Here is a 26,206-nt window from a genome sequence, read left to right as displayed (position 1 = left end):
AAGTTCTTGTCTGTTGTTACCTTTGGAAGTTTTCATTTTTTTTAACATATATACATTTTTCTCTTTTCTGATTATAAAATTAATATGGATCATTGAGGAACATTTACAATTATAGACAAGCATAAAGAAATGCACACCTTCCAAAAATCTGGAATCCGAAACAACCACTGTTAATATTTAGTGTGTTCCATTTTTCCATGTTCTTTATGTTATTGAACCTATGTTCTTAAATGCATATTTTAAGTCTTTCCCAGTGTAATGAAGAACTCTTTGTAAACACCTCATTGGTATTCTGTCCTATAGATATTCTAATTGAGGACATTTAAATTGTTTCCATTTTTTCTCTTTTTACTGTGTGCATAGCTCTTTGTCTGCATTTTAGATTATATCCTCAGAATGGATTTCTAGAAGGAAAATGATTATTTTCTTGGAGACTCTTGAGTTGTTATTTTTATTTATTTAATAATTGGCTGGTGTATAATTTTATGTAATTAAAAAATGCACACCGATGATACATTCTGAGTCCTTGGCTATCTGATAATTTTTGCCTTTATATAAGAAAGACCACTTTACTGATAATGCAGTGAATCCGGGAGAAAAGGAAAATGTAACAGGAGAATTGGTTCCCAGAAAATGAGAGAGAATAGTGAAACTGTGAAAGAGCTGATACATGTGTTTTTAAAAAATTAACTAACTCAAAGATGTAAGAGAGACTGGGTATGGTGGCTGACACCTGTAATCCCAACACTTTGGGAAGCTGAGGTGGGAAGATCGTTTGAGCCTAGGAGTTTGAGACCAGCCAGCCTGGGAAACATGGTGAGGCTTTGTCTCTGCAAAATGAAAAATAAAATTTAGCTGGGCATTGTGGTGCGTGCCTGTAGTCCCTGCTACTTGGGAGGTTGAGGTGGGAGGATTGCTTTTGTCCGGGAGGTGGAGGTGGAGGTGAGCTGAGATTGTGTCACTGCACTCCAGCCTTTGTGAGCAAGCAAGGCTCACTGAGGTCTTTAGAGCAAGACCCTGTCTCTAAAATAAGACAAAATATATAAGAGAAAGAATAGAAACCAAGTTGAACAAACTAGACCTCTGAGAAAAGCACAAGCAAATTTGAAAAAGAACCCTGGAACCCTTCTCATTCCTAAAAATGAAAGATCTCACTAATGGATTTTAAAACTCAGTTGAACTGTATTTTAGTCATTTCTTAACGCGACGAACCTTGTCATTCCTCTTAACAGCCACAGATGTTTCCTTATCGTTTGCTTCTCATCAATTATTTTTTATTTTCGATTCCCGATTGGTGCTCCCAACTGTCTGGTCCCCGATTTCCTCTATACCACTGTCGTGGAGACGAGGTTCTGGAGACCGTACAGAAGCAGGACATTTTCCTGATGAGCTGCTTGCCTTTGTAACTAGCTGCTTAGCTCAGAGCTCCGTTCCACACCTCCCGACTCTCCACTCTGCTCCTGCTGTGGACTGGCACGCTCTCGTCCATCGCCTGGTTTTCTTGCTGGTGGATTAGTAAACTCTGACATGTGTTCAAGATTTAAAGAAGCAAAAAAGGGAAGAAGCCTGGGTGTGGTGGCTCACACCTGTAATCCCAGCAATTCGGGAGGCTAAGGTGGGCAGATTGCCTGAGCCTAGGAGTTTGAGACCAGCCTGGGCAACATGGTGAAACCCTGTCTCTACAAAAAATACCAAAATTAGCCAGGTATAGTGGCACATGCCTGTAGTCCCAGCTAGTCAGGAGGCGGAGGTGGGAGGATTGCTTAAGCCCTGGAGGTCGAGACTGCAGTGAGCTGTAATTGCACCAGCGCACTCCAGCCTGGGCAGTTTACAATTCTAAATTGTGCTCAAAAACAGTTCTGCACAGTGTCGGGGATCGTAATAAGGTTGCAGTGAGCCTCCAGAGGTCGGGCTGAGGAGTGTCCCCGCCGGGCCTGGGAACTTCCGCCTTCTCCGCAGGGCCCAGTGCTGCTTGCTCCCCAGACTCGCCAGACTCCAGTCTTACATGGTTTTTCGGTGTTTGTTTTGTTTGGTTTGGTTTTTGTGGGGATGGTGTCTCGCTATGTCACGGCTGGTCTCAAACTCCTGAGCTCAACCAGTCCTCCTGCCTCTGCTGCCCTAAGGGCTGGGACTACAGGCATGAGCCACCATGCCTGGCAGGATTGGTCTTTAAATAATCTCCAACTCTCGTATCCTGGAGGTGACCAGCAGCCCGCTGGGGTCTTCCAACGAGCAGAATCCTCCTCAGTCTGGGCCTCATAGGCCTCTGGAAGATCAGGATCATCGGGGGCTCCCAGACTCCACAGCCAGCTCAGCCGCCGGTGGGAACTGCCTGTGCTTGCCAAGCCCAAGCCCCTCATCCTTGCGGCACCTGCTCCCCGGGCAGGCGACTTGTGCTCACTGTGAGCCGCCATCTGCTTCTCCATGTGGTCTCTTTCCTGCTTCTGCTGTTACTTGCAGTTTGGATTTTTGCTGCAAACAGCTTTGCCAGAGGGCCCCCTCCGAAGGTCTGTGAGTGCATTCAGGAGTGGGTGGCTGGTGCTGGGGGTGGGCGGCCGCCTGAGCACCCCTCCATCTGTGCCCAGCTCACTCTGGGCTGCTGTCACAGCGTCCCTGGGGGACCCGGATGGTCACACTTCCTCGGTGTGTTGGTCACCTCCCACGCGTTCGTCGCTCTGCCAGAGAGACCCGCTATCAGTGCAGCCTCCTGGTCTCCCACACCATGGGCAAGTGGTGGTGGCAGGCTCCTGGTGCCCACCCGCCCCCAAAGCAGTCTGCCGAGTGGGGACACCTGCACTGCCCTCCTGTAGATGGAGCCATCCCACCCAGCCCGGCCCCTTGCCTGGGGTGTCTACCTGAGCCACATTTCTGCACTGGAGAGAGTTTGCCTCTGAGGCACCGATAGACCCAAGAGGCTGCTGACTCCCAGCACAGTGCTCCAGTCCATGAGTTAACTGCTCACATCCGGGCATGTCAAGGGAGTCCCACTGTTTACAGACGTGAACTGAGTGCCCATGAAGGGCCAGGCCATGCGCATCTCACTTCATCCCCACGGGAGCCCACTGTCCTCTGTGGCAGAAAGAGGAGCTGAAGCTTAGAGAGAGGAAGTCACTTGCCCAAAGACACCGGGTAGTAACTGATGGAGCCAGGGCTGAAGCCAGCTGTGTCTTCCTCCAAAACACGGTCTGACAACTCTTCACTGAATCACTTATTCATCTAGTATTCATTGAGAATTTGCCATGTGCCAGGCCCTGTCAAACACCCTTGGAAAACAGCAGTGAGTGAAATAGCCGAAGAGCTCTGCCTTGAGATTGCATTCTATCAGGGGCCAGGGCTGGGGGGTGGGGAGCAGACAGTGAAACATAAACAAATAAGCAAATCAAATCATATATGAGATGCTGTTACAGATGCCTGTAGGTCAGGCACAGTGGCTCACACCCAGCACTTTGGGAGGCCGAGGCAGGAGGACTGCTTGAGTCCAGAAGTTTAAGACCAGCCTGGGCAACATGGCGATACCTCGTCTCTAAAAAATAAAAACTCCAGGCTTGGTGGCATGAACCTGTAGTCCCAGCTACTCAGGAGACTGAGGTAGGAGGATTGCTCGACCCGGAGTTTTAAGCTATAATGGGCTATGATCACACCACTTCACTCCAGCCTGGCAACAGAGCAAGACCCTGTCTCTAAAAAGAAAGAGAGAGGCTGGGCGCGGTGGCTCAAGCCTATAATCCCAGCACTGTGGGAGCCCGAGGCGGGTGGATCACAAGGTCAAGAGATCGAGACCATCCTGGTCAACATGGTGAAACCCTGTCTCTACTAAAAATACAAAAAATTAGCTGGGCATGGTGGCGCGTGCCTGTAATCCCAGCGACTCAGGAGGCTGAGGCAGGAGAATTGCCTGAACCCAGGAGGCGGAGGTTGCGGTGAGCCGAGATCGCGCCATTGCACTCCAGCCTGGGTAACAAGAGTGAAACTCCGTCTAAAAAAAAAAAAAAAAAAAAAGAGTAAAAGAAGAAGTGGAAGTGCATAAAGGAATGAGGAGTGCTGGGAATGCAGGGTGTGGGGAGGTTGCAGTGTGGCAGTAGACCGGCCACGTACCCACTGCATGCCATTAGGTTGCCTGTTTCTTAAAAAGCAGAAGCAAGCGCCGATGAGGACGTGGCAAGGTTAGGGCCTTGTGCACCCCTCTTGGGAAGGCAAAGCAGCACAGCCACTGTGGAGAGCCGCGTAGCGGCTCCTCGAGAAATTACACAGTCACCACTGGGCCCAGCGATCCCGTTCCTCGGACGACGCGCAAGAGAGCTACAAGCAAGGACTGAAGTAGATGTTTGCACCCCTGTGTTCACCGCCACGTTGTTCACAGGAGGCCAGACACAGAAGCTACCTGAGTGTGTATCGTCAGAGGGACGAAGAAATACAACGTGGTGTATGCATGATATGATTCCTGCCCTTCAGCCTCACAGAGAAAGGGAGCCCTAAGGCTTGCCACATCATAGGTGAACCTTGAGGATACAGAGGCGCAGAAGGACAAAGACCACAGGCTTCTGTTTATGGGAGGGCCTGGGACAGTCTTGTTCACAGTGACAGAAAGCCGAGTGGCAGCTCCAGGTCCGGCAGGGGAGGCGGGTGGGGGGAACGTGGAGCCGGCAGAGCTGTGTGGGACGAAAATGTCCAGAAGATGGACAGTGGTGTTGGTTGCACAACCAGGTGAATTGACTCAATTTCACTGAACTGTATATCTAAAATGGCTAGAATGATAAATTTTATGTTTTGTGCATTTTACCACAGTTTAAAAAAGTAGGCTGGCCAAGGCGGCTTCTTTGAAAAGGTTCCTTTTGGCAGACTTGAAGGAGCTGTGGCGGGGGCCAGTGGCTGTCCATCTGGAGGAAGAGTGTCCAGGGCAGGCAGGGGAGACTCTCTCATGCCCAGGGTGTTCACAGTGAAGCCAGGGGGCCGGTGGGGCTCCCCACTTATCAAATCCCTGGGCTCTGGTTCCCTGAAGGCAGGGGACAGGTGGTCCTGGAGGCTCCCTGTTGTGGAGAGTAGGGAGGTGGGTTGATGTGAGTGGTTCTCTGTGAAACACCCTGACCCGCCAGAAATGCAGCTCACAGCTCCTAGCATGTTGGCTCTGTGGACCCCTGGGGACCCTCACTTTCTTAGCCGTAGCAGGTGAGCTCTGAGTGGGCAGAGGTGGGAGCCCTGCTGTCCACAGCCAGCCTGGACTGGAGGGCAAGACGCCAGTCCACTCCGTGGTCAGCTGCTGTGACACTGTCCAGACACGGCAGCCACCCAGCCCACTCCCTTCTCCCTGCTGGGCCTCCTGCTTCCTGCTTTTCCCCAGTGCGATGCCCTCCTGTGCCTGCCTCTGGAAGCGGGTGAAAAGCTAAGGAGAAAGCATCTGAATTTGGTCTTCCTCTTGCATTCATTTGAATAAAAATTTGGATGAGCCAGTTTTCCTGCCCGTTTTTCAGATGCCAAGTGACATTGGCTGGCACTGTGGTGCCCCTCCCCCAGCCAGCTGTCTCGCAGATGGAGACTGGGGAAGAGAGGGGAGCACCCTCCCTCAGGAAGTATTTAATAAGCTCCTAGGTGGTGCCCAGCCTAGAAAAACACACCCATCCCCTCTCCCCAAGAAATAATTTAAGATGCGTGTTCTACTGAGGTGCCAGAAAATTCTTCTGATGAAAAACAGAAACAGAAGAGAACTGGCCCTTGCTGAGATCCTCCTCTGGGCGTGGTGTGAGGCATGGGGAGGTGGGCAGTAACGTTCCCATTTTCCAGCTAAATGGAAGCCCCAGGCCCTTAAGTGACACGTCCAGGACACAGAGCCAGGATTCAACCCTGGGCTGTCGAATAGACTTCTTACCAGATCAACCCCTCCCCTGCCCTCCGACCCCTTCTGTTCCAAGCTGAGGCGGCAGGTTAGAGAAGGGCAGGTGGGCAGAGGTGGCCTTTCATCCCTGTCTTCACCTCAGTTGCCAATGTGGTGACTCCCGACTGTTATATCTGAGGGGTTCCTGAGTCCCTGCTTCTTATCTCCTTGCCCTGGCTCTGCAAATTGCTACTTCCCAGACTGGGTTCATGCTCCCACAAAAAGCCCAGTCCACAGTCTGGCCCCAACTATTTTCTAACAGTCTGCATCTCTGAACTTGGGTTTGGGTCCCGGGACCTGGTTGTTCCCTAACCCCTGGAACTTTGGGTCCCGGAACCTGGCTCTCCCCTAATGCCTGGAACTTTGCCACCCCACATGACTTGAGGGTCAGTGTCACAGCCATAGGCTGGCTCCTGATGTGCCGTGTTCCCAAATTAAATCAGAGAAGTCCCGTTAGCAGGAGTCTCAGCTGGTTCATCACGTTGCACCTGACACCTCGTAAGTTCTTTCTAAGTACCGTCTCCATGACACTGGACCCAGAAACCCACCCCTAGGTGTGCTTCACAGACTGTGCTCCCTGGGAAACATGCCACAGAGGCTTATATGAGTGTTCTTGTAATAGCAAAATAGCTCTGGAAATAACCTGTTATACCTGTCCCTTCACAGTAAAAAGGATAGACACATTTTGGCTATGAAGTAACAGGCAACAGTGAAAAAAATAACGGCAGCTAAGCTCACCAAAGGATGCATCAAAAACACAGCGAGGCCAGCTGCGGTGGCTCACACTTGGAGCCCAGCACTTTGGGAGGCCAAGGTGGGATGATTTCTTGAGTCCAAAATTTTGAAACCAGTCTGAGTAACATGGCAAAACCCCATATCTATAAAAAATTAAAAAAAAAATTAGCCTGATGTAGTGGCGCCTGCATGGTGGCCCCAGTTTCTTGGCTGGGGGAGGAGGCTTGTGTGAACCTGGGAGGCGGAGGCTGCAGTGAGCTGAGACTGTGCCACTGTGCTTCAGCCTGGGCAACAGCGTGAGACACTGCTTCAGAAAACAACAAAAACAGGCTTAAAATCTTAATATAATGATTAGCTCTCTGAAACTTAATAGCCTACTGTTGATTGGAAGACTTGCCAATAAAAAAACATTCAGTTAACACATATTTTGTATATTATATGCATTATGTACTATATACTCTCGCGCGCTCGCGCTCTCTTTCTCTCTCTCTCTCTCTATATATATATATATATATAGAGAGAGAGAGAGACAGAGTTTCTCTATTGTTGCCCAGGTTGGAGTGCAAATGGCGCGATCTCAGCTCACTGCAACCTCCGCCTCCTGGGTTCAAGTGATTCTCCTGCCTCAGCCTCCCAAGTAGCTGGGACTACTGGCATGTACCACCAGGCCCAGCTAATTTTGTATTTTTAGTAGAGACAGGGTTTCTCCATGTTGGTCAGGCTGGTCTTGAACTCCCAACATCAGGTGATCCACCTGCCTCAGCCTCCCAAAGTGCTGAGGTTACAGGCATGAGCCACCGCACCCAGCCTATATACTATATTCTTACAACAGAATAAGCTAGTGGAAGGAAAATGTTATTAAGAAAATCCTAAGGAAGAGAGAACGTATTTACTCATTAAGTGGAAGCGGGTCATCATGAAGGTCTCCATCCTTGTCATCTTCGAATTGAATAGGCTGAGGAGGAGGAAGAGGAAGAGGAGGGGTTGGTTTTGTTGTCTGAGGGATGACAGAGGGAGAGGAAATCTGGCTAGGAGCGAGCCTGTGCAGTTCAGGCCCATGTGGTTCACGAGTCAACTGAATGTATTTAGAAATGCATACATATGCAGTTTTATTAAACTAAAAAAGCAAGAGATTGCTTACTACAAAATGCCAGATGGTGGTTACCTCTGAGAAGGGAGGGTGGGTTTACAGGGGCTTCTTGGATCTGGTACCATTTTGTTTCTGATGAGCTCACAGGTATTTAATCGAATATGATTCTTCAAAAAGTCTGCATGAAATACACTTTCATAGATTTGCCAGCTTTCACAGGCATGCACTCAAAAGACGAGAGGAGAGCATGAAAATCAGGCAAAGAATAAGCAGCTTGAATCAGTGATACAGAGAGAGACCTGTGAGATCTGCCAGAATGCAGGGAAAAAACCAAAGAGCTAAACATGGTCAGGGAGATGGTGAGGACTGGAAGGCAGAGAGGCAACGGAGCTTCAGAATTAGAGGTTTTCCCTGAGAGGGAATGGGACCCATCAGAAATGAAACACTAATCAGATACGTAATTGAAAAAAGTGCCCCCACCCCGTGCTGCATCAGCCTGGAGCCCTGCTGTTGAGGGGTCAGCCCAGAAAGGGCTTCGCTTTGGCTTGGGAGCATGTTTCTGAGACTGTGTTTAAACACAGGCATATTTGTTGTCCTGGGAATTGAATCAAAATCATGAAGCTCCTCTGAAAGACCTGGCTCAGTCTAATTGGCCTGTCCAATTTTCTGCTTCCAGCCCCAATTCATTTTCTGCGTGCAGCCACTCCATCTGGGAACAGAGCACGGCTTCGCAGCCAAACACTGCTGTAGCAGGCCTGCCCTGTCTCAGACGGTGTCACAGCAGGCTAAATTCCAGGGCTCGAAAGTATTGCATGCTGCAGGCCGGTGAAAGTGAGGGTCGTGTGCCAAGCGTCGATAACACATCATTAAGAACAGCAGGTGAAAGTGTCGTTAGCCTCCTTGGATTTGCTGAACTCGCAATAGCATCTGGACAAAGGGAGAGGATGGTGTGCAGGGCCAGAGAGAAGGCAGGGGCCCCTGTTCTCAGCAGCTTTCAGGGACCTTCCTTATCACAGGTAACATGAGAGACAATGCCAGGGCCACGGGCGGCCATGGGGCACAGACCCTGAGGCTGGGCTGCTAAGCCAAGCGAGGCCAGAAGTGAAGCCAGGCGGCCTGTCGCAGGGGGTCTCCCAGATGCAGGGCATGCAGCCCTGTAGCCATTGGGAGCCCACACTGGGCGATGCCTCCCTCTGCAGCTGGCAAGCACTCCTCACTGGTAATTGTGTAGAAGCCTTGCAGGAGGGAGCCCCTCGCCGGGGGTTAATGGAAGCCAAAGTGTTTCCTCTAGTTCTGAAGTAATCTAGCTGAGGTGTTTAAATTATCTGTCAAGAAAACAGATAGCATCCTCAGAATACTGTTTCTCACTGCAGTTTTTCTTTTCTACTGTGCTGACAATTGCCTGCCACCCAGACTGACCTGGTTGCTCAAAAACCTACTTGAAATGAAGAAGAAACTCACCCAGGCTCTGGAGAAAGCTGTACTCTCCTGGGCTAAGTGGGGAGCTTTGCTGCCCATGGGGATTTGGAAGAAAGGGCAGGTGTGTGCTCTGTCTTTACTGGGATGTGATTTCCAGCCTGTCTCCTGGTGAGGGTGGGGCCTCCAAATGGGTATAGGGGAGCCCACTGGCCACCTGCAGCATGGGGAGGCAGCGGACTTTCTAGGCAGGATGAATCTGTGCTCCTACAGGGGTTGAGGGGAGCCAGGGGTGATGGGGGCTTTCTCCCTGGCTCACCAACATGCTCGCAGGTGCGCGCACACGCACACAGATGCGCACACACACACGCGCATGCTCGCTCGCAGATGCACACACACACAGATGCACATGCACACATACATGCTTGCAGATGCACACACATGCTCGCAGATGCATGCACACATGCACATGCACACACACGCTCGCAGATGCACACACACTGGGAGCACGTACACACACTTTGCAGATGCACGTACACACACTTGCAGATGCACACACATGCCCAGATGTGCACACATACATGCATACACACATGCTCACAGGTGCACACACATGCACATGCACACATGCTCGCAGATGCATGTACACACAGTTGCAGGTGCACACACACATGCTCACAGGTGCATGCACACACATGCACATGCACACACTCGTAGGTGCACATGCATGTGCGTACACACATGCTCACAGGTGCACACATGCACAGGCACACACAAATGCTTGCAGAAGCACACACACACAAAGATGCACATCCACACACGCAGGTGCACGCACACATGCACATGCATACATACGCTCACAGATGCACACACACACATGCACACACATGCTCGCAGGTGCACACACATGCACATGCATACAAATCCTCACAGAAGTACACACTTGCAGGTGCACATACACATGCACACACACACGCTCGCAGATACGCAGGTGCACACACATGCATACACGCTCACAGATGCACACACACGCTCAGGTGCATGCACAGATGTACACGCACACACACACGCTCGCAGATGTACATACATGCTTGCAGGTACATGCACACACACGCTTGCAGGTGCACACACACATGCTTGCAGGTGCATGCACACACATCGCAAATGATATCTTTTAAAATTGCAAATACATGAATACTCCTGGGATGAGTCTCATTTAGCTTGGAGCTAACACCTCAATTAGGAGTGAGTTAGCACTTTAGAAGGGATTGGACTGGATGCCACCCCACGGGTGGGGAGGGGACAGGAGGATGAAGCTGCCCACAGCTCTGCCCAGGTGCCCTGGCACAGCTCAGACCTTCCTGTGGGCTTAGATCGCCTGCTTGCACTTTGCCACCGCACTGAACACCTGCAGTGAGCAGAGGCTCACCCTGAGGGGTGGAAGTCAGTGGAACCCTCCAGAACAAAAGAGCCATGAAGGCAGGGCATGAACTCTCATGGGGGAGAGAAGACAGCCACTGTCACCGTTGCACAGCACTGAATGTGTTTCCTCGCTGTGGATCAGTGCCATGGCCACCGTCTGCACAATACTGGATGCATTTCCTCTCTGTGGATCAGTGCCACGGCTACCGTCTGCACAGCACTAGATGTGTTTCCTCGCTGTGGATCAGTGTCACGGCCACCGTCTGCACAGCACTGGATGTGTTTCCTCGCTGTGGATCAGTGTCACGGCCACCGTCTGCACAGCACTGGATGTGTTTCCTCGCTGTGGATCAGTGTCACGGCCACCGTCTGCACAGCACTGGATGTGTTTCCTCGCTGTGGATCTATGCCACGGCCACCGTCTGCACGAACACTGGATATGTTTCCTTGCTGTGGATCAGTGTCACGGCCACCGTCGGCACAGCACTGGATGTGTTTCCTTGCTGTGGATCAGTGTCACGGCCACCATCTGCACCAACACTGGATGTGTTTCCTTAGCTCACTCTTAGCACTGGGTACACGAGATGCTGAATAAATGTGATTTGGATGAATTAATACCCACTGACTCTCTCTTCAGATGTTTGTGTCACTTTCCAGAGGAAGGGGAAGGAAATAATAAAGAAAGCCTTACCCTAGACTTAATTCCTCCTGAAAGGGAAAGGACAACAACAAGGAGAAATTATAAACAGAGCACAAGAGAGGGAAGAGAGAAGGAAGAGGGAAGGAGGGAATAAAAGAAAAAACAGCAGATCAGGTATTTCAGGATGACAAACCTTTTTCCTCGTTTTAACTCTGCCGGTTGTCTTAGGTGGACATGTGTATGCATGTATCTAACTTTTGAATGTTCACAGCTGTGCTTATCTAATCACTTTTATTACAATAGAAAAAATATCTCTTGGCCAGGCATCTGTAATCACCTTGGTTAGGGTCCAAGGCTCTTGGAGAGTCCAGTTTGTCACATGTGGCCAAAATCATGGCTTTGAAACCTGATCAGAGGTTACCGCCTGGCCATCTTGGAAAGCAGCATTGCATCCATGAATGGCACGATATTCCGGCCCTTGTTCCCTCTCGACCCAGCTCCGCCTGCCCCTCTGCAGTGAAACTCTGCTTCCCTTTGAAAAACCGTTAAGGTGTCTACCACCAAAAATCTGACTCCAGGTGGTTAGGTGGGCGCAGTGACGTGCCAAAAGGAACTTGGCCTTCTTCAGGGACAGAAATGTCAGTGTCTTCCCAACTCATGCTGACGTCTCAAAGTAACAATAACTTCCCAAAGTCTCTTCCTAGCCTGTTCCATGGCAGAAAGTTTCACTTACTGTGTTCTTTTCCTGAGCTCCCAGCTTTTCTCCCATAAGCCACATCCAGATTCAGCATCCCAGCCACAGACTGTGCCAGCTCTCCGCCCGTCAACCTGCCATGCAGACCGAGGATTTAATAATATCAACATCCAATTACCAATCTGTTGCATTTTAATTTCAATCAGAGTAACACATGCATATGGTTTTAAAAAATCAGATTGTTCAGAGGAGCTAGCATTGGGAACAGCGGTCATCCGGGGGGGCTCTGTGCCAGCGCGTCACCAGCTGCGGCTTGTTCCTCCACGTGCTGGCTCCTGCCATGCCTTTCTTGATTTACCAACTTGGGAGACTCTCTGCTGACTCCCGGACTTGCAGGGTGAGGAGCTGGCGAGCTTGGACAACTCTGCTTCCCCTCTCTCCCCTGGTGTTGGATCATCTTGTTATGACTTTTAGCTCTTGATTAAGTTTGTGGCTTTGTATAATGTTCTCCTCTTTCTTCTTCCATCAGCTTTGGTACCCTCGACTGCCTCTGTGTGAGCCGTGGGTATGGAGGCCTCCCCTTCGCTCCCCTTCGCCTACGTTCCTCCTTGTCTAGTTGGAATCTGTACTTGTAGATTGCCAGAATTTACATTTAGATTCCGTTCTTTAGCTCTAATTAATTCTTCCATTCTTTGTGATTTGTGCCCAGGTCTTACTTCATGCAGGTGACAGAGGGATGACACAAAGAGACTAATGCCACTGAAAGAATTTCTTGCTCACAGTTCCTGAGAGGAGGGGACCACCATGTCAGGCAGGGCCACCTGGGGAGGCATGGGAGCCAGTCAGGGCAGAGGAGAGGGGAGGCATGTCCACGGTCTTTACTGGGGCGTCTGCAGGGAAGCAAGGTGGGGCCAGGTACACATCTTCAGGCTGGCCGGTTGGAATAAACCTGCAGGCTTTGTGCCGTGGGGGCTGTCCCTAGCTGTCTGGTCCCTGGCTCTGCACTGATTGAGGGCAGGGGAAACGCTAGCTTAGTGTGTGGGAGTTAGAGAAAGAAATGGCTAGGGTATGTACTTAGGATTTGTTTCATGGTTTGTCACATGAATTTTGCATGCCCACAAAAGCTGGGTCACGGGAAGATGTAAACAACTTTGGCCATGAGTTTGGCCCTGTGATTAATGGATACTAAACAAATGAAGAATCTAAGAAAACACAGAAAACGTGGTTTCTAGGCTATTTCTAAGAGCTGAAAATCGGTAAATAGCATTTACTGTAACAAAAGTATACCTGATTTTGAAAGAAGGTTAAGAGGACAGGCTGGCCTGCCTGGGTTCAGATTTTTCCTTTGTTCATGTTACTTGTTCTCTCTGCCTTATCTGTAAAATAGAGATGATAACAGCTCCTATCTCATAGAACTTTTGTGAGAGTTAAATAAGTTATTAGACATAACATTCTCAGAATGGTGCCTGGTACACACAAAGTGCTCAATAACTATCAGCGCTTTACTTTCTTCTTTTCATAGAGATGGGGCCTCATTGTCTTGACCACGCTGGTCTTGAATTTCTGGCCTCAAGTGATCCTCCCACCTTGGCCTCCCAAATGTTGGGATTATGACCCTGAGCCACCACTGCACCTGGCTGGGATTTCCGTTGTAAAAATTATTTTGTAAACAGCAAACATCTCAGGCTCAAATGCACGTGAGGATCACATTTTATAATGACCTTGACCCAAGACCACCCAAGGAGAATGATCCTGCCTTTCTGAGCACATTTTCCTTCTTTTCTCTGAATTTCTTCAGCCCGTCACATTTTAATCTACCTAGTCTCTGGACCATGATGTTCTGGTGTCACTTTTTCCCTGGAGTTTTTATTGACTGTGTTTCTTATTGCCAACAGAGTCATGAAACTGTGCACCCTCTTTTATGCAGCTCTTTTATTTTGCCATCTGTCACGTGCAGCCGTCTCTTCCCTATGAGATCCCCTTTTATGGCTCCAGCCCAGAGTAGCTCCGGAATGCTGCCTTCCTAGAACTTCCCTTCGGCTCACCTTTTGAGTTGGAGACACTGTTTCCAGGATCCTGTGTTTCTCCGGAACCTCTCCTTAAGTACTTCTTAAAAAGGGTGGGTGCAAGGGAAACTCAGCGTCCTTGTGAGTTTAAAAGGGTCTGTACTCTGTCCTCCCATTGGGTTGGTAGTTTGGCTGACAGGATTCTAGACCCCACATCTTGGCAGCCACTGTTACCAGTGATGAGGCGAATGCCATTCTGGTTTCCTTATAGGTGATCTATTTTTTCCATGTTAGTCAACTTGAGCTACTGTGACAACGTACCGTAGATGGGGTAGTGTAAACAACGGGAATTTGTTTGTGGCGACTGGGAGGTCCAAGGTCGTGACTGGCTTGTCCGAATCCCTGGTGAGGGCGCTCTTCCTGGCTTGCAGCTGGCTGTTCCTGCTGTGCCCTCACAAGGCCGAGAGAGAGAAGAAGCAAGTTCTCTTGGTGTCTGTCTCTTCATAAGGGCCCCACCCTCGTGACCTCATCTAACCCTCATTCCCTTCCCAAGGCCCATCGCCCTCACCAGCACTTTAACATGTAGATCTGGGAAACACAGTTCAATTCCCGGCACCCTCCAAGAGCCTGCACTTCTCCTAAGTAACCTGAGTTACCTGCACCTTGCAGTCGGGATGTGTATTCAGTGGCCTGTTTGTCGGGTGTCTGCCATGTGCTGGCACCTGCTGGGCGCTCTGCCTGGCTCCTGCTATCATGGGGCTTTCTATCCAGCAGGAAACAGACAAAAAAACAGGTGCTCATAACCCAGGGCGTGTGTGCAGTGGGGACATGCATGATGCTGTCTGTGGAAGCTTCTGGATAAAAGTGGTTTCCCAAAGGCTGGATAGGAGCTAGTCCAGGGACGGGAGAGGAACAACATCTTCGAAGGGAGAGCTTAGTGTGGTCAGGGAGCAAGAGCTGCTGTGGCTGGTGATGGGGCGGAGGAGGCGGGAGGTGAGGCTGAGAGGAAGACCGGGTCCTGGGGTACTGTTGGCCTCTGTGGAGTTTAACTTGCCTGTCAGGGTTCCTGGGAGGCCAGCATTGTGAGTGTGTGTCAGGTAATGGGTAGGGAGGGTCCTGCCTCTCCTCAGCTGGAGAGGGTTGGCCCTTGAAGAGCCCTTTAAAGTATCCGCAGTGTAAATGAGAAGACCACCCTGTCACAGGCTGTTTCTCGCAGTTCTTCAAGACTGGTTCAGTCTGGAGCTTGTTAGGCAGACAGAACGCAGTCTCCTTGAAGGCACAGTCTCACCTCTGTCCCTGGAGACAGGCCTTTGCTTCGCCTTCTTTGTTTGTTCATGCGGCCAGTCAGTAGCACAGCAGGCTCCTTGCAGGGTCCCGGAATCCAGAGATGGCTCAGGCACAGCCCTGACATGGAAGAGCTCACAGCCCTACTCAGGAAGGTACGTGAGTCTGAGCTCACAGCTCCTGCTCAGGAAGGTGGGGGTCTGAGCTCCAGCCCAGGTGTGGCATGCTGTGTGAGCGGGGCCACATGACATCCGGGAACACGGCGGAGGGGCCCCATTCGCACGAAGGGGCATGCACCGAAGGATCCAGGGGAGGCGTGGCTGCCTGTTCGAGGTGCTGATGAAAGGCACTCCGGGGAAAGAACAGCAGTGCACAGGCCACAGACTGTCACCTGCTCTGACCTTTGGGGCTGGGGCAGACAGGTGGGATGCCTGGGCCAGTGAAGAGGCTTGCTTGAGCTCATGCCAGGTGCACTCTCAGGGTGGCATGGGAGAGGGTGTAACATGAGGAAGGGGTGGAGCAATGGACAGAGAAGGGTCTTCAGGCTCCCCCTGCACCGCCCTCTCCAGTGGCAGATCTCTGAGACTTCCCTTCTTTCCAGCACCAGCCTGACCATTACCACCTTCTCCAGCCACAGCCACTTAGGAAATGCCAGTAATTAGCAATTGTTATCATGGTAATTAAAATTTCCTGGGAACAGCTTGGCGAATATCCATCAGTATCTGCAGTCAGATTGGCAGTGAGCTGAAACCGTAATGCAAACCTCGAAGCGGAGCACAAGGCAGGTTTGCTGCACCAGGAACGTTTGCTGCTGCCGGACACCCAGGCAACTGCCATGGCGGCTGTGGGCCTTTTCTCATCAAATGGGATTTTCAAGGCTGGCTGCTTTGCTGGCCTTATCACAGCAAACCACACGTGGGAAGCCGAGTAGGGTTTTGCAGAATTGCTCAGCTTCTCCAGAAAGTAGATGATTTTCAATCTGTGGGATGGTCTGGGGTGAGGTGGGGTTAATTCCCACCAGGGCTTTGCCTGCCACAGTTTCCGGGGAGGGGCAGATGTGGATGCCAGGTGGCGGGTGCTGGGCCCAGATGCACCGAGCAGAAGGCACGTGATGGAGACTACTGTTGTGTTTTGCAGCATGGGGGCAGGCAGTGAGGAGAGGGGTCTGTGGTATGCATGCATTGGCATGGCGGTGGGGATTGCAGCTCAGAGCTCAGCCCAGCTGCGGTCCTTTGCACCTCACCTCCCCAGACCTGCTCTCCCATGTGAAAGGCATTTTCCAAAATACCAACAGTGTGTTTTATGCATGTCTGGTGGGTGCACCTCCCATACCAGGTGACACACCTGTGTGCTCTGGTTCCCCCAGTGCTGGGACTAAGGACTTGCTGCTGCTCTCAAGGGTCCAGATCACTGGCCATGCTGGGCAGTCAGGGTGAGCCCTCAGACCCTCCACCTGGACCGCAGTGACAGCAGGAGGGAATCAGAGCAGAGGCCCCATCACGGTGGACTCACAGCGAGTGACTGATCCGCCAGGTGCTCGTGGCCCAGCCCATGGATCCCGGGGAGCAACATGGCCTGGCAGGCCGGTGGGGCCATTGCCCCTGCTGAGTGTAAATGTTGGGGTGAACTGTATGAGGTTGATGGGTTTTTTATATAGTTCAAAAATGGTTGACTTAGCTGGGCACGGTGGCATGTTCCTGTGGTCCTAGCTGCTCAGGAGGCTGAGGGAGGATGACTGCTTGAGCCCAGGCTGCAGTGAGCCATGATCGTGCCACTGTACTCTGGGCAGCAGAGTAAGACCCTGTCTCAAAAATAAAAGATTGACCAGTCGCAAATGGCTGAGTACCAATGGCAATTCACCCTGATGCTTTGGATCCTGTGCTCTTTGTCTGTCTTCCAAAAGAGCTCCACTGAGCATTGATTTTTGAGTGGGGTGGGGATGGGAGATGGCTTGTTGCAGCAGAGGCAAGGCTGAGGCCTGGGCTGGGGCTGTGGTCTGCCAGGGGAGGCAGGGCGGCTAGGGAGGACAGGCTGGGAGCACCCGGGCAGTCGGGGAGGCACACTGGGCTTTCCTCTCCACCAGCACACCCAGCCAGGCCCTTCCTCTCTGTCCGTCTTTCCATCTGAAATAGGAGGTCCATTTGATTAATTACAGGAACTTGGGTGACACCCCCAGGCCTCTTCCCCAGGAAGGCAGCAGACTGTAGGTTGAGGTGCGTTGCAGCAAACGACCCACAGCTGCCAACACAGTCATTCAGCCAGCATTTACTGAACACCTACGAAGTGTCAGGCGTGTGCTGGGAGCAGGAAGACACCGTGGTGAGCAAGACAGCTGTGACACGTCCTCCTGCTTGGTGGATTCTATGGGGGGGGGACAGTGAAAACAGAAGGACCAGCCAAAGGCTGGAAGCACCCCGAGTATCTGCCAACTGATGACAAAGTGGGACCTGTCCTTACAGTGGGACATTTCTCAGCCTCCGAGAGGAAGGACATTCTGACACGCGCTGCTGTATGCATGAACCCTGGAGAAGTGATGCCAGCTGAAATACGGCAGCCGTGAGAGGGAGATACCATGTGACTCCCCTTCTAGGACGTACATAGAGTAGTCATATTCCCAGGGACAGACAGTGGGCTGGGGGCGGGGGGCAGGGGAACGGAGAGCTTTTGCTTAGTGGTTATAGAGTTTCAGTTTTGCAAGATGAGGAGTTCTGGAGATTGGTTGCGCTTAGGGCGATACATTTTATGTTATGAATATTTTAACACAATGAAAAAATGTTTTGATTTTTTTAAAAAAGGGACCATGTGTACCTGTAGTCCAGTGCTGCAAAGGAGAAGCCAGAAAGAAGGCTGTGAGAGGCAGCTCACCCGCACGACGAGGCGCTCGGCCCTGCAGTGTGCGGGAATGCAGCCATGTGGGGCTTCTTAGTGTCTTCCCTGATGCCTCACAGCAGAGAAGGCTCGGCTACATTGCTGAGTCACCCTGAGCATCAGCCTGTCCACTCCCATTAAACAGGGCCTCGGCTGGCTGGGCGTGAGGTGGAGGAGATCTCTTAACCCTAAAGGCGTGACCCAGGGATGGCAAGGAGCTCCATTGTTCTGCACACCTTGTGCTGGTGGCCTCATGCCCTGACAGATGCCTCTCCCCAAGCCCATGATGGTTCCATGGGATCCACCCTGATCAGTATCCACAGAGTAGACCCTGGATTCCACCAGGGAGCTAAGAAGACCAGGTCCCCACCCCGAAAACACTTAATGTAGCATCCTGGGAGCATGCTTTTCCTCCTGGAGGGCGGCCTGACTCTAGATGTCATCATCAGAACATACACAGTTCTTGACCTGCAATTTTACCCTGTGGAATATAGGCTGAGTATCTTTCATCGGAAAACCCAGAAGCTGAAATGCTCCAAAATCCGAAACTTTTTAAGTGTGTGATGCTTCAAGAAATGGTCATTGGAGCATTTCAGATTTTGGATTTTCAGATTTAGGATGCTAAACTTGCATTAAGTATAATGCAAATATGATAAAATTTGAAAAAGCTCAAAATCTGAAACACTTCTCTCCCCAGCATTTTGGAAAAGAGCACTCAACCCGTGTTTCTTAAGACAGTGACTGAAACTGGTCAGATGTGGAGGGTACAGGGTGGCGGCTGCAGCACTGCTTGTAAGGACAGAGGTTGGAGACAGTTCAGACGTCCGTAATAAATGCAAACTGTGGAGCAATTAAACAGTGATGATGGAGACAGTTATGAATACGGAGTGACCGCTGTGACACGTGGTTGGGTGTGTGTCAGAGGAACAGGCTGCATCTACGTTAGCCAAGTTTTGAAAAAAAAAAAATAGAAAACAAATAGCGCGTGTGCCTGGGAAAGTGTGAAAGCAAGTGCACACCACCATGCTCAGCAGGGCTGGCTCTGTGCGGTAACGTTTAGGTGACCCAGTTTCATTTTACTCTTTTGTTATGGTGCTAATTTTGTATGCTAGGTAGGTATTTTTCAGGAAAAAAACAGGGGGGAGGCCAGGCGTGGTGGCTCATGTTTGTAATCCCAGCATTTTGAGAGGCTGAAGTGGGCAGTCTGCTTGTGCCCAGGAATTTGAGACCAGCCTGAGCAACAGGGTGAAACCCCATCTCTACAAAAATTAGAAAAATACAAAAATACAGTGCACACCATCTATAGACCCAGCTACTCAGGAGGCTGAGGTGGGAGGATCACGTGAGCCTGGGGAGGTGAAGGCTGCAGTTAGCCAATTGCGCCACTGCACTCCAGCCTGGGTGACAGAGCAAGACCCTGTCTCAAAAAAAAAAAAGCAAAAAGAGAAAGCTTCCGTGGCGGGTGGGGGAGACAGTGTGGTGTGCGTTTCAAAGCCTGCGCAGGCCCCGCCGTTCGCAGATGACTCTTCAGGGCTTGGCCCCAGGCCCAGTCCACGGCAGAGGACAGGGAGGTGGCGTGCTCAGAGCCTTTGCTCGTCAGTGGGAGGTGCAGCCAGCCCCACCCCATGGCCCCCGTGGCCTTGCCGTGGCCTCTTGGACTTGGGCACCTGCTCTAATGAGCCTCGCAGCAGCTCTCTAGAGAGAGGGTGGCCATGGTGGCTGCTGTTTGTTTGCTTCTTCCTCCTGCCTGTAGGGTGCTGAGAGCACACCCTGACATCTGACCCACTCAGGATTTATTCACCACTCAACCGCTTTATTAGCGAGCAGCCACCTCGCAACTGTAAACTGCTGGGTGGGACTCGGGCCTTCCCAGTGGAGTAGAGGCCAACAGAATATGTGCTGGCTTTGGGCAAATTGCTGAACTTGTTGGAGCCTCAGTTTCCCCACCTGAAAAGCAGAGATAATCACCAAGCTTCCTCAAACATCTCTGGGGATGGGGGAGGAGACTGGTTACTTTTGCGCTGCGGATTTTTAGACTATGTGCCTGCATTACCCATTCACGTAAATACATGTGGTAGGAAGGCTCCGAGGGGATCAGAAAGGGTTTTCCAAAATGGTGCCATGACGCCTCCATCCCACCAGACAGGTTCCAGGCCCTCCACTCAGGGTGGCTGGCAGGGGCAGGGAGGGATCCACGTCGGGACCCTGTCTGGACTTGGCGGTCCTGCGCCTGGGGCTCTGCAGCGTGAGGAGGTGCCTCGAGCCTACTTGGAGAGGCAGATACACATCACTCCACAAGTGGACAGTAAGTGCTAGCTGGATAAGTGCTGAGTCTACACAGACCCATCCTAAGGTCGAGTTTCTCTAGGAGAGCCAGCCGGGCAGATTTCGAATCGAGAGCACCATGTGTTCTTTTGCCTGTCGGATAACCCTGTGCACTTTAGCATAGTAAAGGCTCTGACAAGTCCTGTAGTGATGGAGCTTGGTTTAACCTGATGCTTTTCAAGTGTATATGATTAGAAACCTTTTTTTTTTGACCTGGCTCTTGTTAATATCCCACAGTATTTATGTGGTGCAGAGGAAGTTTGGGGAGCGGGAAGCAATGTCTCAGAATCGGCAGATTCCGGTTTTCTGATTTTAAATTCTTCAAGTAGGGAATTGGTCCACTGGTGGGAAAGCTGTTTGTGTTCCAGGTGGGAGGAAGAGGGTGGCGGGGGTACCCATGGGCCTCTCCTCTGTGGAGAGGTTGCTCTTTGCCTGGCGCTGGGCCCTGGGGCGTCAGCTTCATTCAAGTCCACCTTGTGAGATGAGCGCAGATCCTGTGTTTGCCCACCCACAAAGAAACTGAGGGCCAGGGAGCTCCATGTTTCCAAGTCACACAGGTGCTGGGTGCCAGACCCAGGGTTCAAATTCAGGACATCTGCTCAGAACCTTGGCCTGCACTGCTCTGAAAAGGGTGAAGTCAGTTGAGGTTTCTTGCAAAATGTTCCTTTACAAAATCCCACCACTCCCGACTAAATGCCCTGAATTTATTTCCTTCATCAGAAAAGAGATCATACAGCATGTGGTGTTTTCTGAAGGAGGCATTAAAAATTTAGGGACCTTAACTCAGCTGCTGCTCTGAATTCTAATTGGCAGCTCTCCTGCGAAGTGGGTCCTTTCTGTTCCTGCTGGAGAGACTGTCTCATAAGAAGCTCTCAGAGAAGAGCACGCACCTGCTGTGATGCGGCCCAGCCCAGCTCTCCCTCCAGCCTCTGCGGCTCTGCCCTGGAGCCTCGAGGGGGAGGAGCAGGGGCAGGAAGGAGGCAGGCAGGTGGCATCTTGTGAACACCTTCTGGGTGCCATTTGCTCTGATGAGCACTTTTCAACTTTCTTAGCAGCTATCACATTTAATCAATGTAGTCAATGAAGAAACTCAGTCTCAGAGAGGTTAAGTAACTCACTGAAAGCCACACAGCCAGTATGTGGCAGCTGCCATTGATTCAACCTTGCTTCCAGGGACAATAGGAGTAGGGAGCCTGGGTGTCCAAGCTGGGGGTGACAAAGAACAGAAGGACCTGTCAGAGCCCAAGGGGCTATGCATCCCAGACCCAGAGCGCCTCCCACCCTGTGAATTCAGGGTCAGCATCCCCAGCTTCCTGGGGCTCTGCCAGCCTTCAGGGGGTGTCTGTCTTGCCAGCTTTAGGGTGACTCCTCTCTTCCCCAGGTCAGTGATAAAGGGATGCTTTGCATCTGCATGGGCCCTGGCAGGCACCCTCGGACCCACCTGGCTCTCAGAGGCCCTGTGGGACTACGTGGAGTCAGGGGGAGCTCCTGGGAGGCTCAGGGCCTGAGGAAGACAGAGCCCAGGCAGGAAATAGGTGGAAAGCCGGTGACTGTGCCCTGGGGGCAGCCAGAACAAGTCTGGAGCTTTGTGGCCACTTCTGAGCCCCTCTCCTGAGGGGCAGTGACAAACACTGGCGAGAGGGGGTGGCTTGATGAGAGGGAGCTTGGAACAGCTGAGGGACCAGGGATGTTGTCCTTGAGAAGCTGGGGTCTGGGCATGGCACTGAGGAAGCTGAGGCAGGAGGACTGCTTGAGCCCAGAAGGTCGAGGCTGCAGTGGGTGATGATTGCACCACTGCACTCCAGCCTGGGCAACAGAGCAAGGCCTCAACTCTAAAACAAGGGAGAGAAAGAGTTTGGAAAGTTCATGGAACTTAGCTCCAAGTTGTCCTGAGTCCTGGGAAGGTAAGTGACTGCCCAGCCCATCAGCCAGTGAGGGCAGAGCCAGAGTTCCCACCCCCACACTGCTACTGGCTCTCTGCGTGCCTCCCGTCCTCTGGGCAAGGAGCAGGAGGGGAGGCCCCTCTGCATCCTGTGCTCCAGGCAGCTCTCTCCTCCATCCAGGTCTGGAAGAGGTCGGGGGCCTGGTTCTACAAAGGGCTCCCCAAGTATATCTTGCCCTTGAAGACCCCTGGCCGAGCTGATGATCCCCACCTCCGGCCTTTGCCTGTGGAGCTGGCCGAGCGAGAGACCAGAAGCTTCGAGAGCAGCCGCGTCTACACCTGGGCCCGAGGAAGAGGTAAGTCCCCTCTGCTGCTCTCCCAGGTAGCCTCTGAAGTCGGGGTTGTCAGCCATCCTGGCAGTTTGCAGGCATGAGGCCAGTCCCCCCATACCCTCCATCCTCGAGGCTCATTCTGGTGATGCCCTCCCTGCGCCCTCAGCTCCATACCTGCTCTTGAGCAGCGGAGACTTCCAGCAACGGATGGTTGACTCTGTGCAGGAGAGTGGCGGGAGGGTCCCTGGGGGTAGTTTCACATGCAAGTACTGATTGGGGGGCGAGGAGGCCGTGAGCAGCACTGCGTCTTCACAGAAACATGGTGTGTATTAAATCTGCATCTTCCCTGGGCTGGCCCGCACTGTCTCTTCCTGGCACTGTGTCTTGGTCAGGGGGGACTCCTGGCTTCCCTGGTCCTGATGAGTAAGGGGGCTTTGGGCCCAGTGCCCGGGTGTTCTGGTGGCCACACTAAGGTGTGTGTGTCCCAGGCGGCCGTCCCAGAGGGAAATGGTGGCAGAACCTGGTTGTGGACTGCTCTCCTCAGCTTTCATGAGGCTTTGATGTTCGTGGTTTTATTTCAAAGTTCCTGGTCTCACAGCAGGCTCAGAAGGTGGACAGGGCAGTTATTTAATGACTGCATTTGACAGATGGGTGAACCCGCAGCTCAGAGGACAGGAGGGGCTCCCTCGGCAGGAGTGGGGCCGAGCTGGGATCCAGGGGCAGGCTGTTACCCGAGTACTTCATCCTCTGCACCTGGCTTCTTCATAGCATCCTCTCCTCGCTGGCCCTGCTGTGTGCTGTGTACACCTCTGTGCCTGTGGTTCACCCCCTGACAGTGCTGCCACGGACAGACGTGGAATGCGATGCAGTGGAGAGCAGGCAGGCAAAGAGTCCCTGAGGGAGGAGGGCGTGCAGGCCTGGCTGGGACACTGGCCTGAGGAGCACCACGGCTACGCAGCCTAGAAGGGATGGCCACAGATGGGCTGGAGAAGTGGCAGTCCTTTGCCCGGTCCCTCTGCCACCCTCGGAGCTCAGGCTTTCTCCTGCTGACCCTGTAGAGATTCGTCCATGTTCCTCGGAATGTGGGAGCAGAAGCTGGTGGACACCTGTGGGTTTGAAATGCTGCTTGGAGCCGGTTGAGCAGGAGAAGCTGAAGGCCCATGCAGGCAGCTGTGGCCTAAGCCCCACTTCAAGAGCTGATACTGTGTGGTATTCTCCAAGTCAGAACACACACACACACACACACACACACACACACACACACAGCCTCATGCACTCACATGTGCACACATACATACGTACACACTTGCTCACATGCACACACATGCATTCACACCCACATGCACACATTCACACTTGCATGTACATGTGCACACAATAGCTCACATGCTCATCTTCACACACACTCACACTCATGTGCACACACACTTGCCCACACACACACACACACTCCCATGCACATGCACACACCCTGGGGAGGAGCGGAGCTGCCATCACCTCCTCAGCCATGCAGACTTGACCATTTAATTACTTAAAAGATGGCCTTTTAATTACCTGGGCGAGGAGGGCAGTGGCCCCACACTCTTGCAGCAGACATTGTTTATTAACTGCATGGAGCCCAGCTCAGGCAATGTGGAGGCTGCCTTGTGTGAACTTGTTCTCCCTCCAAGGTTCTGACTGCAAACCACCCCACCAGGTGTCTCTGTGCCAGGCGGCATGCCAGGCACATCACAGCCCTGTGGTCATCCAGATGACCCAGCTCGTGTGATGTGTATCAGCCCACGGGCAGCAGGGCTGTCAGGGCTGGTGGCCAGGCTGCTAATGGTGACTCAGGAGGCATCTGCAGCCACTCTGAGAGGGGATGCGCCAGGGTGTGTGGGTGCAGCAGGTGTGGGCCAGACTAAACTTGGGGAATCCCACTATCATGAGCGGAGGGGGTGTGGCCTGGGAGGCGGAGGGAAGCAGAGAGGTTCTGTCCCCAAGAAGTCAAAGTGCCAGGTTTGCAGGGTGACTGTGGAGGACCACACATAGGTTAGGGTTCCTGGCCTGCTTCTGCCTGTTCCTGGGTGGCTGTGTTGTGCTCTCTGATCAGTGTGTGCCAAAGCCAAGGTGTGGGCTTTCTGACTGTGTATGGTCCCTTGGCCATCCCAGACCTGATTATGTACTCCTGGGGGTACATGGGGTGGCTGCCAGGTTCCTGTGGGAGGCCAGACGACCCTAGCCAGCTGGAACTGTCCTTACAGCAGAGGTCCTGAGCCTGGGGGCAGGGGCAGAGGCTTTCCCAGGGACCAGAGGTCCTGAGCCTGGGGTGGGGACAGACGCCTTGCAGAGAACCAGAGGTCCTGAGCCTGGGGGTGGGGGCAGAGGCCTTGCAGGGGACCATAGGTCCTGAGCCTGGGGGTAGGGGCAGAGGCCTTTCATGGCACCAGAGGTCCTAAGCCTGGGAGGCGGGGGCAGAGGCCTTCCCAGGGACCAGCCCCTGCCAGCCCTTCTGTGGCTTTGTAGGAACCCACAGGGCCTCATGACAAAGTCCATGGCCGCCTTTAGGGAGGGCTCGGCCTTGCCTGCCTCTAGGAAGCCCCCTAAGCTGCCTCAGTGCCCATTACTGCTCAGGCTGGTCTCACAGCTGTCAGGCTTCTGTGGAAGATGACCCTTAGTGGGCAGTCCTGGGAGGCTGGCACAGGGATGTCCGTGGGCCTGTCCCATCCACTGCTGACCAGGGACCCAGAGGATGTTTTTCTAGCTCTGAGACTGGCATCCCCGCCCCCACCCCCAGCCCCACCATCCGGGGCACCCCGGTCCCAGGCAGCTAGCTGAGCTCAGGGCTGTAGCTGTGCTCCACGTCAGAGCCTGTCTGACAGGCACAGCCCTCAGCACCAGACTCAGCCCGAGCTATGCACAAGTGGAAACAGAGTGACCAGCACTGAGGCGTGGTCCCCCTGGCACACAGGAAGCTCCAGACGGGCAGGGCCACGTCTGTCCTGAACAGGCTGATTCCTCAGCACGTGGCAGAGGACAGGCATGGGATAGACGCTTATTCATTATTACGTGAATGAATGAACCGTCCACCCACTCCTTAATACCCGAAAGGCCTATGGAGAGGTTTTCATTAAGACTGGCAGGCTCTTCTGGACTGGGGGTCTGCTGGACAGCCCCAGGAGATACTCAGAGGCTGTGAAAGCCACCTGCTGTCACCAGATGCTCTTCCTCCTGGGCCCCTGTCTCCGACATTTCCCTCCCGCCCCAGTCTCTCTCACTGGCTTGGAGCCAAACACAGCACAAGCTCACTCATTCCCTCAGCCTCTCTCTAAGCCTCTTTGCCACCTCCATTCCTTTCTCTCTCTCTCTTGCTTTCTCTCTCCACCTCCTTCCCTCCTTCCTCCAGGCACATCCCTTAGGCTCATGCACCTGCAGCTCCCAGCTTCTTCTCCCCTGTCCCAGCCCACCCCATTTTCTTTCTCATGCCCCATTGGAAGAGGAAGGGTAATCAATAGATACTACAAGTCATGAACTTTTCAATCCACAGAACAATCAAGTGAAAGGGGTTGATGTTTCTGAGTAGGTTCCTTCCTCCTTTAATTTGTTTTTATTAATATTTTCTTTCTTTCTTTCTTTCTTTCTTTCTTTCTTTCTTTCTTTCTTT

At 52.3% G+C, this 26,206-nt stretch overlaps 1 protein-coding gene across 7 annotated transcripts in view; it reads left to right on the top strand.

Moving 5' to 3' along the window:
• Window positions 1-26,206, top strand: part of RPH3AL (rabphilin 3A like (without C2 domains)) — a 118,892-nt gene that overhangs the window by 62,007 nt on the left and 30,679 nt on the right. For all 7 annotated transcript variants that reach the window (XM_032263403.1, XM_032263401.1, XM_032263405.1 and 4 more), the window contains one exon: window positions 22,413-22,587. In XM_032263403.1, coding sequence (XP_032119294.1) covers window positions 22,413-22,587 — 175 coding nt within the window. The remainder of the gene's footprint in view (window positions 1-22,412; window positions 22,588-26,206) is intronic.

Source organism: Sapajus apella, unplaced genomic scaffold, assembly GCF_009761245.1.
Source record: "Sapajus apella isolate SASKATOON/1434 unplaced genomic scaffold, GSC_monkey_1.0 scaffold136, whole genome shotgun sequence".
Classification (NCBI taxonomy): domain Eukaryota; kingdom Metazoa; phylum Chordata; class Mammalia; order Primates; family Cebidae; genus Sapajus; species Sapajus apella.
Note: the sequence above shows the minus strand (reverse complement) of the source record. Positions and strands in the feature narration are given on the sequence as shown.